Source organism: Ursus americanus, chromosome 14 (genome assembly GCF_024610735.1).
Source record: "Ursus americanus isolate L20-20 chromosome 14, mUrsAme1.1.p, whole genome shotgun sequence".
Taxonomy (NCBI): Eukaryota; Metazoa; Chordata; class Mammalia; order Carnivora; family Ursidae; genus Ursus; species Ursus americanus.
The window spans coordinates 69,434,223-69,448,494 of NC_142140.1; the positions used below are offsets into that span (position 1 = coordinate 69,434,223).

Below are 14,272 nucleotides of genomic sequence, written 5' to 3' on the forward strand. Positions count from 1 at the left end.
AGAACACGCTCGGCTGTGTTTTCACATGCTTCAACTTCATATCACTCCTGAGGGATGTCTACTATTCCCACTGACAGACCAGAAATTGGTCCAGAGAGTTAAGCGTCAGTGTCACACAGTAAATGGCCAAGGAGGGGTCAAACACCTTCTAACTCAAGCAGGTTAACCCATCAAGCACCCATTTACAGCCTGGCTAAGTAATTGGGGGCTGGGATGTGAGTTTAGATGGACAGACTGAAAGACCACTGGGGGTAAAAAGAGACCCACCTGGGGAGAAAGCTAGACAGATGAGCAGGCAAGGTCTGCTGAAGGGACAAGGGTGGGCACCTAATTTCATGTGTCCACTTGACTGGGTCACAGGGTACCCAGATATTTGGCTGATTATTTCTGGGTGTGCCTGGGAGGGTGTTTTTGGATGAGACTAGCATTTAAATCCGTGAACTCAGGAAAGCAGATTGCCCTCCCCAGTCTGGGGGGGCATGGACCAATCCATTGAGGGCCTGAATAGAATAGGTGGAAGAAGGGTGAATTTGTTCTTTTCTGCTTGACTGTTGAGCTGAGATACTGGTCATCTCCTGCCCTTGGACTGGGATTTACACCACTGGCCCTCCTGCTTCTCAGGCCTTTGGACTCACACTGACGTACACCACCACCTTTCCTGGGTCCCCAGTTTGCAGACGGCAGATTGTGGGACTTCTCAGCCTCTGTACTTGTGTGAGCCAAGTCCTTATAATAAGTCTCTTTTATATATGTATCTCCTATTGGTTCTGTTTTTCTAACACATTTCGCCTCCCTTCACACCCAGAGGCTGCCTGGCTGGCATGGCACTTTCCAACGGATACAATCTGGTTTTAAAGCCTGAGGACCCACACGGATAGACACAGTCAGCTGGGTCAGGAAGAGTGTGGCCCAGCCTCCCCAGCCCCACCTCGGCTTGACCTAGGGCAGTTCTCCATATATTTACAAATTTCACCCAATAAGTTTCTTAGAGGGATAGTGACTAGCAGACTTTTGCAAAAGAGACAACTTACCTTTAGGTAACTTCCCTTCTGAATGCAGGGTCCTGGTGGAGGAAAGGACAGGAGTGACAGGGAGCAAGAATTCCTTTGCAGTTAACAGGAAGAGCCTTCAGAGTATAGGGGTCAAGGGCAGGGCTCTCCAACATGGGCCATGATGGCATGTAGATTACTTTGAGTTAAAAGCAATCAAAACCCAGCAAATTCAGGAGAACCACTTTGCACCCCCCCCCAACCACCTTTTTTTTTTTTTTTTAAAGATTTTATTTATTTATTCGACAGAGATAGAGACAGCCAGAGAGAGAGGGAACACAAGCAGGGGGAGTGGGAGAGGAAGAAGCAGGCTCATAGCAGAGGAGCCTGATGTGGGGCTCGATCCCATAACGCCGGGATCATGACCTGAGCCGAAGGCAGACGCTTAACCGCTGTGCCACCCAGGCACCCCGCCCCCCAACCAACTAAACTTACATTGGAAAGGGGGCCTGTACCAGGAAGAGAACTAGTTGTAGAGATTCCTTTTCACCTAAGACACTTATGTGCATAACAGGGCCACCTTTGTTTTCCAAACATCTCCTATGACCTTCCTGCTAATGGTCTTCCTCTCCTTGTATCCCAGACTCCCATCCCGCTCCTGAGCTCAGGATGACATACACACCTTATGTTGCCTGACAGTCTCTGGAATTTCATGTTTGTGTAGATTACCCACAGGACAAAACTAAATTTTGTTTTCTCCTTTTAATCTCTCATGGAATTTAATTCTTAGTCTAGCTAGAAGAACCTTAGACAGAGGAATATTTCTTCCTCCCCAATAGCAGTAAGGCCTGCCAGACCCTATGATCCCTTTGTAGGTTTCTAGGCAGTTTCTTTTGCATCAGTCACCATTGGTGTGCCATTGGTTTGCAATCCCAGAAACCTGGCTATAGCTGAAGGGACAAGGGTGGGCACCTTCACCAAGGTCAGCCTATCTGGGGGCTGAGCAATGGTTATGAAATGCTCTGGTCCAAGCTTTGCACCTAAGACATAAAGGTAACTACAATGGACTCTTCAAAGTTTTTCTCTTTTGAAATTGTAATGTGAGTGTGATAGGAGACTATTTTAAAATATTAATTGATATTTCTTCCCTAATAGTTCTTTCTCCTTTTCAACCTCCCCTGCTCCCACCTTCTCATAGTGACGGCCATTCTGTATTCCTTGCCTTAAAGGAATGTGAGGCCAATCCAAGAGCAATGAACTCCAACTCTCTTGCCTGCTTTTGTTTGAAAGCAGAGACGGAGAGAGATGGGATAAGTGGTCCCACCCCACCACCAACACACAGACAACATACTCCTATGAAATGGATTCCAGTTCTACTTCTGCCATTGTTCAGCCTGGCAGTGCTGGAAAAACCACTTCACTTTCTCAGTTAAATGAGGTGGTTGGACTTAATGATAGGTGAGATCATTTCTAACTTTACATATTTCACTGCTCTAGTCTGAGAATGTTGGGCATGTTTACAAGAAGGTTATAAAGTAAGTCCTTCACTTCAAGTTGCCCCTTCCCTTCCCCAGGGCCTGGGCCAGGTCCACCACTCCTCCACTCAGGGCACCCAGGAGAAGTACTTCTCTAGAGGGTGGGAAACGTGGTATATGTTTGTAAGTCCCTCAATATCTTTGAGGTGCATTTTTTTTTTTTTACCAGTAAAATACAGATGGCTATCAGTAACATAGGGTGACGAAGAAGAACAAAAATGTTCCTATTACATATGTATATCTTCCTTCTCCAAAGAAAGAGTTGATATAGTGTACAAAATGTACAATGGGTGGGGTGCTTGGGTGGCACAGCAGTTAAGCGTCTGCCTTCGGCTCAGGGCGTGATACCAGCGTTACGGGATCGAGCCCCACGTCAGGCTCCTCCACTAGGAGCCTGCTTCTTCCTCTCCCACTCCCCCTGCTTGTGTTCCCTCTCTCGCTGGCTGTCTCTATCTCTGTCAAATAAATAAATAAAATCTTAAAAAAAAATGTACAATGGAAGATAACAAAAGAAATTAGAATACAAGGAGGAAAGGGATGCCTGGGTGGCTTAAGCATCTGCCTTTGGCTCAGGTCATGATCCCAGGGGTCCTGGGATCGAGCCCTGCATCAGGCTCCTTGCTCAGTGGGGACCCTGCTTCTCCCTCTGTCTGCCACTCCCCCTGCTTGTGCTCACTCTCTCTCTCTTTCTCTGACAAATAACTAAATAAAATCTTTTTTAAAAAGGGAGGAAAAAGAAGATGAAGCCAAGAGGCACACTGATTTACAGAACTCAGTCCTTCAAATCTCCCCCATGTACTACATGGGGTTGAGAATTTGGCCCTAAAGCTCTCTGTGGCCAAAGCAAAGAGAGAAATAAGATGTTACCCCATTTTTCCGTAGGAGTTGAGGAGACAAAACAATAACTTAGGAAGGGATTTCTCACACAGAGGGCGTGGTGAGATGTAGTGAGTAATGTGGCCAGCACTGGCTCTCTGTACCTCAGTGGTCAGTTCCATGAGGCTCAGACAGTGGCGGGGGGGGGGGCAGGGAAGCGCTTTAGAAACCATCACCCTGAGCAAATGAACAGACCCTCTCCCACCTCCAACATGCAGAGTCGTACCTCACAGCCGCATACAGAGCAACGTGATTGCGGTGACCACTGACTCCCCCTGCATCGAAAGTCACCACCTGTAGAGAAACAGGGTGGTCACTCCTGACTGAATTCTTTCTCCGCCTCAATTTCCACAGAGCATCCCCATCCCTTCGGCAAGAAAAGGAGCACTCAGAACCCTGAAATGTTTCCAATTCTGTGTTCGGAGCGGATCAGTGGGGTATAACCACTGCGTTGGCCAGTTGTGTGGACTGTGTGCGTGGGTTTTACTATTTACTCTTGTTCCGGGCCAGTGGAGCAGAGTGGAATTCGGCCATGATAGAAACCTGGGTTTAGAGTATCTTGGTTTCTTATCTCCCTGGCCATTTATTAGCACATTTCGTTTTCCTGGCTGGCTGCTGTGTGAACTTCGTTCTTGTAGATGCTGCCTGATTTATTTGGCCCCTTTTCCTTGTGCCTTACTGAGGGCACAAAGGCTTTGAGGGACAACGTCCACCATGCCCTGGGGTTAAAATCACAGAAGTCTATTTACTATCTACTTATTAATCATAAGCTTAGTCTGGGTTCCAACATTTCATTTCTGCACAGATGGATTAAGAAAAAAACCCAAATAAGTTTGAATAATAATCATGTTAGTTTGGATAATAAAAAGAAATATAAAAAAGAGAACAGGGACTCAGAAAAAGGAGCAGGAGTGGCTGGTTAGGGGTAGTGGAAAGAGGCAAGCTGTCTCCAAGGAAAGAGGACTAAAGGGACCACAACTGGAATGGGTATAGGCTGAGAAGGACTTCCCCATTGGTCTTCCTATTTTAAATCATAAAATGTTGACTTCATGTATAGAGAACTCTCTGTTACAGTGAGAACAGTGAACCTCTACTGGGCACAGGTGGGGGGACGGGGGCTGTAAATTAAAAGAAAATTTAAAGTCCTGTCAACAGATCCTGATTCAAACAAGCTGTAAAAACAAGCACAAAAAAACCATGAGACTTTTAGAAATATAAAACACTGATATTAAGGACTTGTGAATGTTTAGATGTGACAATGGCATTATTGTTATGTTAATAAAGGACTCATTGTCTATAAGAAATGCATGCTAAAATATTTAAATATGAAATACGATGCCAGGGCGCCTGGGTGGCTCAGTTGGTTAAGCGTCTGCCTTCGGCTCAGGTCATGATCCCACGGTCCTGGCATCAAGTCCCACATCAGGCTCCGGAGCCTGCTTCTCTCCCTCTTCCTCTGCCTGCTGCTCCCCCTGCTTGTTCTTGCTCTCTCTCTGTCAAAATAAATAAATAAAATCTTTTTTTTTTTAAGATTTTATTTATTTATTTTGACAGAGAGAGACAGCCATCAAGAGAGGGAACACAAGCAGGGGGAGTGCGAGAGGAAGAAGCAGTTTCCTAGCGGAGAAGCCTGATGTGGGGCTCGATCTCAGAACGCCAGAATCACGCCCTGAGCCCAGAGTCGCTAAGCATCTGCACCACCCAGGCACCCCCAAAATCTTAAAAAAAAAAAAAAAAAAAAAAAAATATATATATATATATATATATATATATGGCCAAAGATTTGCTTCAAAATAATAGAGGAGGTGGGGGAGGTGAAGAGGTGTTTAAATGAAACTAATATTGACTGTGAGTTAATAATTACGGGAGCCAAGTGATAGGAACATGGAAGTTCATTAAACTATTCTCTCTAAAGTTGCAGGCTTGAAATTCTCCCTAATGGAAAATTAAAAAAAAAAAAAAAAGAGTTAAAGGGTTATAAAAAGTGAATCATGGACACGTGTCATTATTCAGTGGTCAAACCCCGTAGAATGCACAGTGCTAAAAGTAGACCCTCATGTAAACTATGGACTTGGGGGTGATGATGTGTCAATGTTGGTTTATCGATTGTAAAAAATTGTGGGGGACAAGGAGTTTCTGTGTACTTTTTGCTCAACTTTGCTGTGACCCTAAAACTACTCTAAAAAAAATACAGTCTATTAAAAAACGTAAACCGTGGGGCACGCGGCTGGCTCTATCGGTAGAGCATGTGACTCTTAATCTCAGGGTCGTGAGTTCAAGCCCCATGTTGGGCACAGAGCCTACTTAAAAAAAAAAAAACCAAACCGAAAACAAAACGTGAAACCGTGTAACTCAAGTTACCTGTTCTGATCCCACTGTTGCATGGAACACAGTGTTGACTCAAGTCTACTCTTATCTCGGACCCTACTTAGCACCCTCCCCCCCCCCCCGCTGTTGGGTGGATCACAGAACCCCACCGCTGGAAGTTATTTCAAGGTTCAACTTGTTGGTCGTCTCATTTGCAAGATCAGAAAAGCAATACCTGCTCTGCCTTCCTCCCGGGGTTGAGGTGAAGACACAACAGCACATGGAAATGCTTACGAGTGTGTACGTACAACAGGAAAGCCTAGAGCGTCTCATCTCCAGGCCCGCTGCTGTCAGTAGAGTGTAATAGGGGGGCCAGTCATTACCCCGGCCATGCTGGAGAGCATTCCCTAGGTTAGGGGGGATTTGGGGCCCAGTGGCACTCGGCTCAATCACTTTTGAAATTCTCCTAGGACTCTGTTTCTTCCTCATCCTGCATCTTCCTAGAGTCTCCCTCTTTCCCTCTGTCGCAAGGAGGGCTGAGCGGAATTGCATCCAGCTCCCTGGACTTTTGCAGATTTGTATGTTGCAACAGTGACCCTGCAGCTCTTTATAGAACTCCAACCCCCCCCCCCCCCGCCCCGAAGTTGTGGAAATCTCTGTTTGTTTGTTTTTTTAAAGATTTTATTTATTTATTTATTTATTTATTTATTTATTTATTTATTTATTTGACACAGAGAGAGAGACAGCCAGGGAGAGAGGGAACACTAGCAGGGGGAGTGGGAGAGGAAGAAGCAGACTTCCCAGTGGAGCAGGGAGCCTGATGTGGGACTTGATCCCAGGACTCTGGGATCACGCCCTGAGCTGAAGGCAGACGCTTAACGACTGAGCCACCCAGGCGCCCCTGGAAATCTCTGTTTAAATGAAATCTTACTCAGACCCCAGGAGGTAATGGTGGGGCTGCTCTGGTTTCTCTATGGTGGTGGTTCTCAACTGGGGGCAATGTTGCCCCAGGGACATCTGGTCATGTCTGGAGATAGATTTGTTGTGATGACTGAGGGGTGTTGCCACTGGGTAGAGAGGGGGGCTGTCAGTGGGGAGAAACCCACGATGCTGTTAAGCATCAGTACAAGGCACAGGACGGTCCCCCACAGCAAACAATGATGGGGCCCCAAATGTCACGGTGCCCTAAGGGAGCAGGGACTCGGTGTGTTTGGTTCACGGCTATCTCGCCAGTTCACAGCAAGTAGTGAATATCATATAGCAGGTGCTCAATAAGTATTTCTTGAATGAAAGGTCGAGATAGGGGTCAGGCCCCGGACCTTGCCTGCTTGCCACCGAAAGCCACTACTGAAGCCCTAGGCTGCTTTCTGTAGAGGGCAGCATTACAATGCTCTTCAAAGCCATGTCCTGGCAGCTCAGCAAACATGGCGGTGCCGGGACCAGATAGCACCCGGTTTCCTTCCATCTCACGGTGCTAACAACTGCAGAGCCAGCTTTCGGCTTGGACGGAGGAGAGCTTCCGGTATCATCCCAGCACAGCCCAGGTGAGAATCTATCTTCCCATATCTTAGCTCAGTGCTCCTCACTCTGTCTCTGCTTCCGTGTTTGTCTGCTCTCATTGTGCAGCCAATACTTCCGGTCTGGAGGGGGCACCTGAGCCCTCTGATCCTGCCACGGAGTGACTTCTCACCTGTCTACTACTCAGCCTTCGCCCCTGGCCCGGCAGGGCCTGTGGGACTGTGGGAAAGCCCATTTCCCTGCATCATGGGGGCCGAGCGTGATTATGGCCACTTGTGTCCACACTGGCAATGGTCACAGCGCGGCCTTACACTCCTGCTGTTGTATTAAGTGCAGGCCGGGGCAATCATTCCTCACTGCACCGTGATAGCCGAGAATCTCCTTATTCACAGCAAGGTGTGTGAAGGAGCTATTTTAAAATGGTTTCCTTCTGTATGGAAATTAAATCGATTCAGGATCGTCCTGACGATAAAGGCCCCTCACTCGCTGGAATGAACGTGAGCACCTCAGACAACAGGAAAGAGCCCCGGGCAGCCAGGTGGTAGCTAACCCCCTGGGCAGTCTGGGGACAAGCATGGTCTGGGGTCTGTTCTCGTTCTTGGGGATATAAAAATGTCATGGCGGTCCTTGCCTTCATGGGCCCTCCAACCTAGTTCAAAAGTCATGGTCTGTACTTCAGACCCCTCCCTGGATGCTCAGAGCTGTGGTCAGCTGTAACACGGTCTACAATAGAAACCTGGCCCCTTGGCAAGGACCAATCCTGTGCACCAGTGTGCAGTACTCCCGGGCCAGACCAAAGGGGGCCAAGTTCAGAAAGACGGGAATTTATCTCACAAACGAAGTGACTGGGAAAACCAGCAGTTGTATGCACTGAAGCAGGGAAGGGATTAGAGTATTTGAGGACCGGTCCTGGGGAAGCCAGTCCTATGGGAAAACGGGGTCCCTGGGGGTATGGCAGCACAGTTCACACCCTCACCGTGTTCTTTCAGCCTGGCCCCCAAGACCAGCTCTGTCTCCACATCTGGGCTGTGGAGCCCTGATGAGTTCTGGCTGCATGGGCTGGGGTGGGATGGGCAAGAGAAGCAGGCAAACCCAGTCGGCACGGCTGGGCCTTTGACTCTGAAGCCCGTGGACCCTTCCTTCCATCTTTCACACTCAGATCCTCTTGGAAAGTAAAGCTAGGAGGTGTAGGGCTGCCAGCTGTTGGTGGCCATTTTTTCCAGCCAGGAGAAAGAATGAAGCCAGAGTCCAGAGCACGATGGAGGACAGCCCCACCAGGAGCGGGGGCCCGCCTGCATCTCTGCCTGTACGTGAATCCGAGGGAGCCAGTCAGGTGCCCCTTTTGTCTGTGTGGATTATGTTTCAGTTGTGTTTCTGTCATGAGACAACAAGATGGTCTTCAGTAAACATAAATAAATAAATATAGGGGTGCCTGAGTGGCTCGGTGGGTTAAGTGTCTGCCTTCGGCTCAGGTCGTGATCTCAGAGTCCTGGGATCGAGTCCCACATCGGGCTCCTTGCTCAGCGGGGAGCTTGCTTCTCCCTCTCCCTCTGCCTGCGGCTGCCCCTGCTTGTCCTCTCTCTCCCTCTGTCAAATGAATAAATAAGATTAAATTTAAAAAAATAATAAATAAAAATATGTGAACACCAAAAAAAAAAAAAAAAAAGGAAAGAGAAAAAGAAAAGAAAGGATGGAAGGAAGGAAGAAAAAAGCTACATGAAATATGCTGAAAGAAAAAGAAAAAAACCAGAGCAGTCTGACCAATATGTCACCGAAAACCTGCTCTTAGGAAAGGTCTAATAGGGGCAACCGGGCTGGCCCAGTCAGTAGAGCATGTGACTCTTGATCTCAGAGTTATAAGTTCGAGACCCACGTTGGGTGTAGAGATTACTTTAAAAAAATCATAAAATCTGGGGCGCCTGGGTGGCTCAGTCGTTAAGCGTCTGCCTTCGGCTCAGGGCGTGATCCTGGCGCTCTGGGATCGAGCCCCACATCAGGCTCTTGGCTGGGAGCCTGCTTCTCCCTTTCCCACTCCCCCTGCCTGTGTTCCCTCTCTCGCTGGCTGTCTCTCTCTCTGTCAAATAAATAAATAAAATCTTTTAAAAAAAAATCATAAAATCTTTAAAAAAAAAGAAAGTCTAATAAATCATTTCACTCAGTGAATTCAGCACTGTTTCTGCCAGCAGAACTCATGAAAACATAAACCAAAAGATTAGGGCTTTAAGTGGTAGAATTTTAGGCATTAACGCATGAAGGATTATTATTATCACTTTGGAGGTGGACAGTAAGTCTTCTCAGCGGCCTTCATGTCGACCACTGGGCAGGCTCGGTCCAGAGGATCCGGGCAGAGCTGAGATGGGGGCTCCCACCCTTGTTCACCTCTGCAAGGAAACATGAATCTCCACTGTTGCTCGAGCTCTGATATGTTCTCCCTGCAGTGCATGTGAATACAGCCTTGTGTTTTCCAGAATGAGAAACTGATGCTCAAAATCCTATCTTCACCCCTTGCTGACCTCAGGCAAGCTTCTCAGCCTCTGGAAAGCTGAGTTTCCTCAATGTCAGATGAGAATTCCAGTAATATCAGCCTTTTAAAGTTAAAACGGTCCCTTGCATATGAAAATGCTTGGTAAAAAGGTGTGAAGTTCTGTACAGAAAGGAGTCATACCTCGGGCTCCTGGGGCCCTGAGTTTTTCCAAGGCAGGACAGAGGTTGGGGTTGGGGATGGTTAAAGAGGACACAATTCGGAAAAAACCTCTTCCTCCACCTGAGACGGTTTGGTGACACAGTCTTACAAAAGGTGTGTTTGTTCCTCCGTAGGTTTATTTTTTTGTTTTTCTTTTTTAATATTTCATTTATTTTTATTATTTTTATTTTATTTCATATAAATATGTAAATCTATTTATAATTTATTTAAATAAATATATATTATATATAAATATATAAATAAATTTATAATTATTTAAATAAAATTTTTATTTATTATTTTCTAAAATACATTTTAAATATATTTATTATATTTACTTCTTAAAGATTCTACTTATTTATTTGAGAGAGTGAGCAAGAGGGAGAGACAGAACGAGTGGGGGGGAGAGGCAGGGGGAGAAGGAGAAGCAGACTCCTCGCTGAGCAGGGAGCCTGATGTGGGACTCAATCCCAGGACCCCGGGATGATGATCTGAGCCGAAGGCAGACGCTTAACCAACTGAGCCACCCAGGTGCTCCCTGCTCTGGAGGTTTAAGAGAGCTCTAGGGGAGGGCAGCCACAGGTAAAGGTGTGACCGGGATCCCAGCTTTGCATTCAGGGAGGGTGTCTGCTTACCAGGTTGATGCCGCTTGCTTCTATGTGCTGGAGGAGGACGCTAGCCACACGCTCTGTGTCCCACTGCACACCTGGGTCATCTGGGAAGTCCCTGGAAGGAAGAAACACCTTTTCTAATCAGGTGTGAACTTCTCCCTAAGCTCTGGTAGGTGTGTGCCTGTCCCGTGTTAGGAACTGTACGGGGCGGGGGGGCACCCTTAAGGATCCGGATTCAGTGAAAGAGGTAAGACTGAGAAACGTGACGCAAGTAGAAATCAGTGCACACCTCCACACAACACACTTTTGGAGCTTTGCGCTCGCGGCTGAGGGGAGGAGACAGACGCCAGGGAGACAAGGCTTGGATCTGAAGCTGGGGAGACGCATGGGTTAGGAACAAATGTGGACACACTGCAGAATGGTGTGAACCTTTACAAGAGTAAGAGCAATAGTGCCTTACGAGAAAGTACAAAGCTGTGTTACTTCATTTAAGCTCATGAACAGTGGGGGAAGGAGCCTTTCCAGGTGAAGTTATCTGACTTCAAGCCTGCTTGCAAGGTCGTGGGAGGTGGATTCGAACCCGGGCTTTCTGACTGTAGCGCCAAGATGTTCTAGCCCTAGGGAGCCAGCGACACCCTCCCTCCCACGGGGCTGCACCACAGTGGGGCTGGTCTCAGGGGCCGGGGTCTGCACTTTGTGTGTGTTTCCAGTCGGCCATACCGTAGCTCTATCCTCCTATGTCTCTTTGCTGCGCATCGACCGAGGGCATCACCTAGTATGAGGCCAAAGCCTCAATCTGACCTCAGTTGGAGGATATTATTGATGGTCTTTTTATTTGTTTATTGAATTTTAAAAATGTAATCTCTACTCCCAAAGTGGGGCTCGAACCCATGACCCCGAGATCAAGAGTAGCACGCTCCACCGACTGAGCCAGCCAGGCACCCCTATACATAGACTTATAAATAGATACCCACCTCTCTCTGGCTCAGGTCCTGTGGCAACACCCACAGTGCTACTGAGAGGACACAGACTCTCTTTGCTCCCCACCAGACAAGCTGCTCTAACCTCTTTCTGGACAAAGACCACGCACTGACCGACTTCAGACTCTGTTCAGGGGAGAGTCACTGAAAGCTTTTCAGCAGGAAAATGACAGGAGCCTCGGCACTAAATAATGCATGTATTCCACCGCTTCACTGGCTACCTCTACCCAACCCCCGGGGTGCCTTCCAGAGAGGACAGCTTTATGCTTTTCTAAGCACTGTCCTGCCAGCCATCCCTGCAACTCTCATCATGTTCCTGCAGTGAGCAGGACAGACAGCTCGGCTGGTGGGGGGACGATGGGGGAAAGCGAGAAGGAAGGGAAGGACCTGTGCAAAGTCCAGCCTTGTTCTGTGGGAATGGAGCTGAATATGGCGCGTGGAACGTGACTGACAGAGCAGAACAAGACTGCTGGACGGATACAGGAATCAGGGAAAACACCCTGGGGTGAAAACAGCTGCATACAAGCTCCTGGCTGGGAGGTCCACATGAAGGTATCCAGGAGTCATTTTGGAAAAGGAGTACATGGATAATATTCACATGGAGAAGCAGTCTAAGAGAAAGGGTGGGAGGATCGTTGCTAAGTCTACTACTTCTCAGTTCTGAGTGCTGAGAGATGACTCCCTGAGTAGGAAAGCTCATCGCCACCTTCATTTATCTTCAGAGAAGTGGGATCTGCTATTCTAGGGCTCTGTACTTGGAGTGGGCTCTGGGGCGACTCCATGCTATTCTGACCATGGATAAGGAAGGTGGTTATTTGGGGGCCTTTGGAATATAAATATCCCCTCGGGGCCCCTGGGTGGCTCAGTCAGCGAAGCGTCTGCCTTTGGCTCAGGTCATGATCCCAGGGTCCTGGAATTGAGCCCTGCATCGGGCTCCCTGCTCAGCGGGGAGCCTGCTTCTCCCTCTCCCTCTGCCCCTCCCCTTGCTTGTGCTTGTGCCCTCTCTCTCTCTCTCTGAAATAAGTGGCTGATGTCTTTAAAAAAAAATACATATATATATCTCCCCACTGTAATCTGGTGCATTTGATATGTCAGCATTGCTTTTGTGATCAGGTCCAAACCCCTCTTGGGCAGCTATTCAGCCATTCAAGATTTTCCCCGATCTACCTCCCATTTTGATCCAGTTCATTTCTCTTTATTTGAGAGAGCAAATAAGGTAACACTTGAAAACCGTAAAGGGATATGTAAATGTCAGCGTAGTGGCTGCTATCAGAGCATTAGCTTAGGCCCTTCCAAAAAAAAAAAAAAGGAAGACAGAAATCCCCCAACTCAGGAAGCCCCTTACAGAGCTCTTTACTGATTGTCTCCAGTAATGTTTAATGGAGACATATGAGATGACCCACTCAGGTAAAGCAAGAAATTACTAGAACGTCTATCTTCTTCTATCTCTTTAAACTGCTACTTTGCAGCTATTTTTATAAGGTATCATATACTAACAGAGTTTAACACATATACAATTTAAATAAATAAGCCCACAAATATTGGAAGTGCATACTCAGATTTTGCTTCTTTTGGACAGGCGATCGTGGTCAAAAATGTTTGGAGATGACTAGTCTAATCTGTTCATCCTACATTTTACTTTATTTTTTCCTGGATATTTATTTATTTATTTTAAAGATTGTATTTATTTATTTTGAGAGAGAGAGATCTGCATGTGCCCGAGCAGGGGGGAGGGGCAGAGGGAGACTCCCTGCTGAGCAGAGAGCCCAACACCAAAAGATCCCAGGACCCAGGGATCATGACCTGAGCCAAAGGCAGACGCTTCACGGACTGAACCACCCAGGCGCCCCCAATTATAATTTTTTACAGGGAAAGGGTAGAGATTAAATCAGCCAAAGGAAGAGATACATAGGGCAGACTGTGAGAGGGTTCTGAATGTGAACGATCTATTGTCCTCTCCCTGGGGAGTCAGGACACGTGATTCTGCCAGCATTGATGTGTGACAACCCATGGGGAGTACTGCCAACCAGGGAAGCTCACTGCAGCTTTGGTGTTCAGAGTTTTTATCGGGGCTCCATTGCTTAGGCATGATCGATCAATTGATTGTCCATGTGGTTGACCTCAGCCTCCAAGCAGGCTGACCCTGCATGGCCCAAAGCCCCCGCCCTAAAACCCCAAAGATACTGCTATTAGGTTTGACTTTGCAGAAGTCAAAGGCAGATTACTTCGCAGAAGCCAAGGGCAAAGGCCAGATCTCTCTTTGGGCAAAGCCAAATTCTTTACTATCGGCCTTCCTTACATTCAGGAATCGTATTGAACTTTTCTATCAACTATGGCCTGGGCCAGGGACCCCTCTTAGCACCTGATTAGATACAGCATTTCTTTCTTTCTTCCTTTTTTTTTTTTTTTTTAAGATTTTATTTATTTATTTATTTGACAGAGAGAGAGAGAGAGAGAGAGAGGGAACACAAGCAGTGGGAGTGCAAGAGGGAGAAGCTGGCTCCCCACTGAGCAGGGAGCCCCATGCAGGGCTCGATCCCAGAACCCTGGGATCATGGCCCAAGCCAAAGGCAGACGCCCAACCGACTGAGCCACCCAGGCGTCCTGAGATACAGCATTTCTATTATTTTCTATTGCTTTCTGTGTCTCCCTTCCTAATGTCAAAATATGAGAAGAGACCTGTGTCTCACTCTTCTATTTCTCCTGTGGAACTGGGTACAATCCAAGTCAAAGAACAATTTATTTGAATAAACAATAAGTAAATGAGCTTCGG

At 47.3% G+C, this 14,272-nt stretch overlaps 1 protein-coding gene across 3 annotated transcripts in view; it reads right to left on the reverse strand.

The window, feature by feature from the left end:
• The window catches only part of PIGL (phosphatidylinositol glycan anchor biosynthesis class L), a 78,925-nt gene that overhangs the window by 10,169 nt on the left and 54,484 nt on the right, over positions 1-14,272 (reverse strand). For all 3 annotated transcript variants that reach the window (XM_045778310.2, XM_045778309.2, XM_045778311.2), the window contains exons 3-5: positions 10,544-10,634; positions 3,627-3,694; positions 1,032-1,063 (exon numbers count right to left, since the gene is read on the reverse strand). In XM_045778310.2, the coding sequence (XP_045634266.2) occupies positions 1,032-1,063; positions 3,627-3,694; positions 10,544-10,634 (191 nt within the window). The remainder of the gene's footprint in view (positions 1-1,031; positions 1,064-3,626; positions 3,695-10,543; positions 10,635-14,272) is intronic.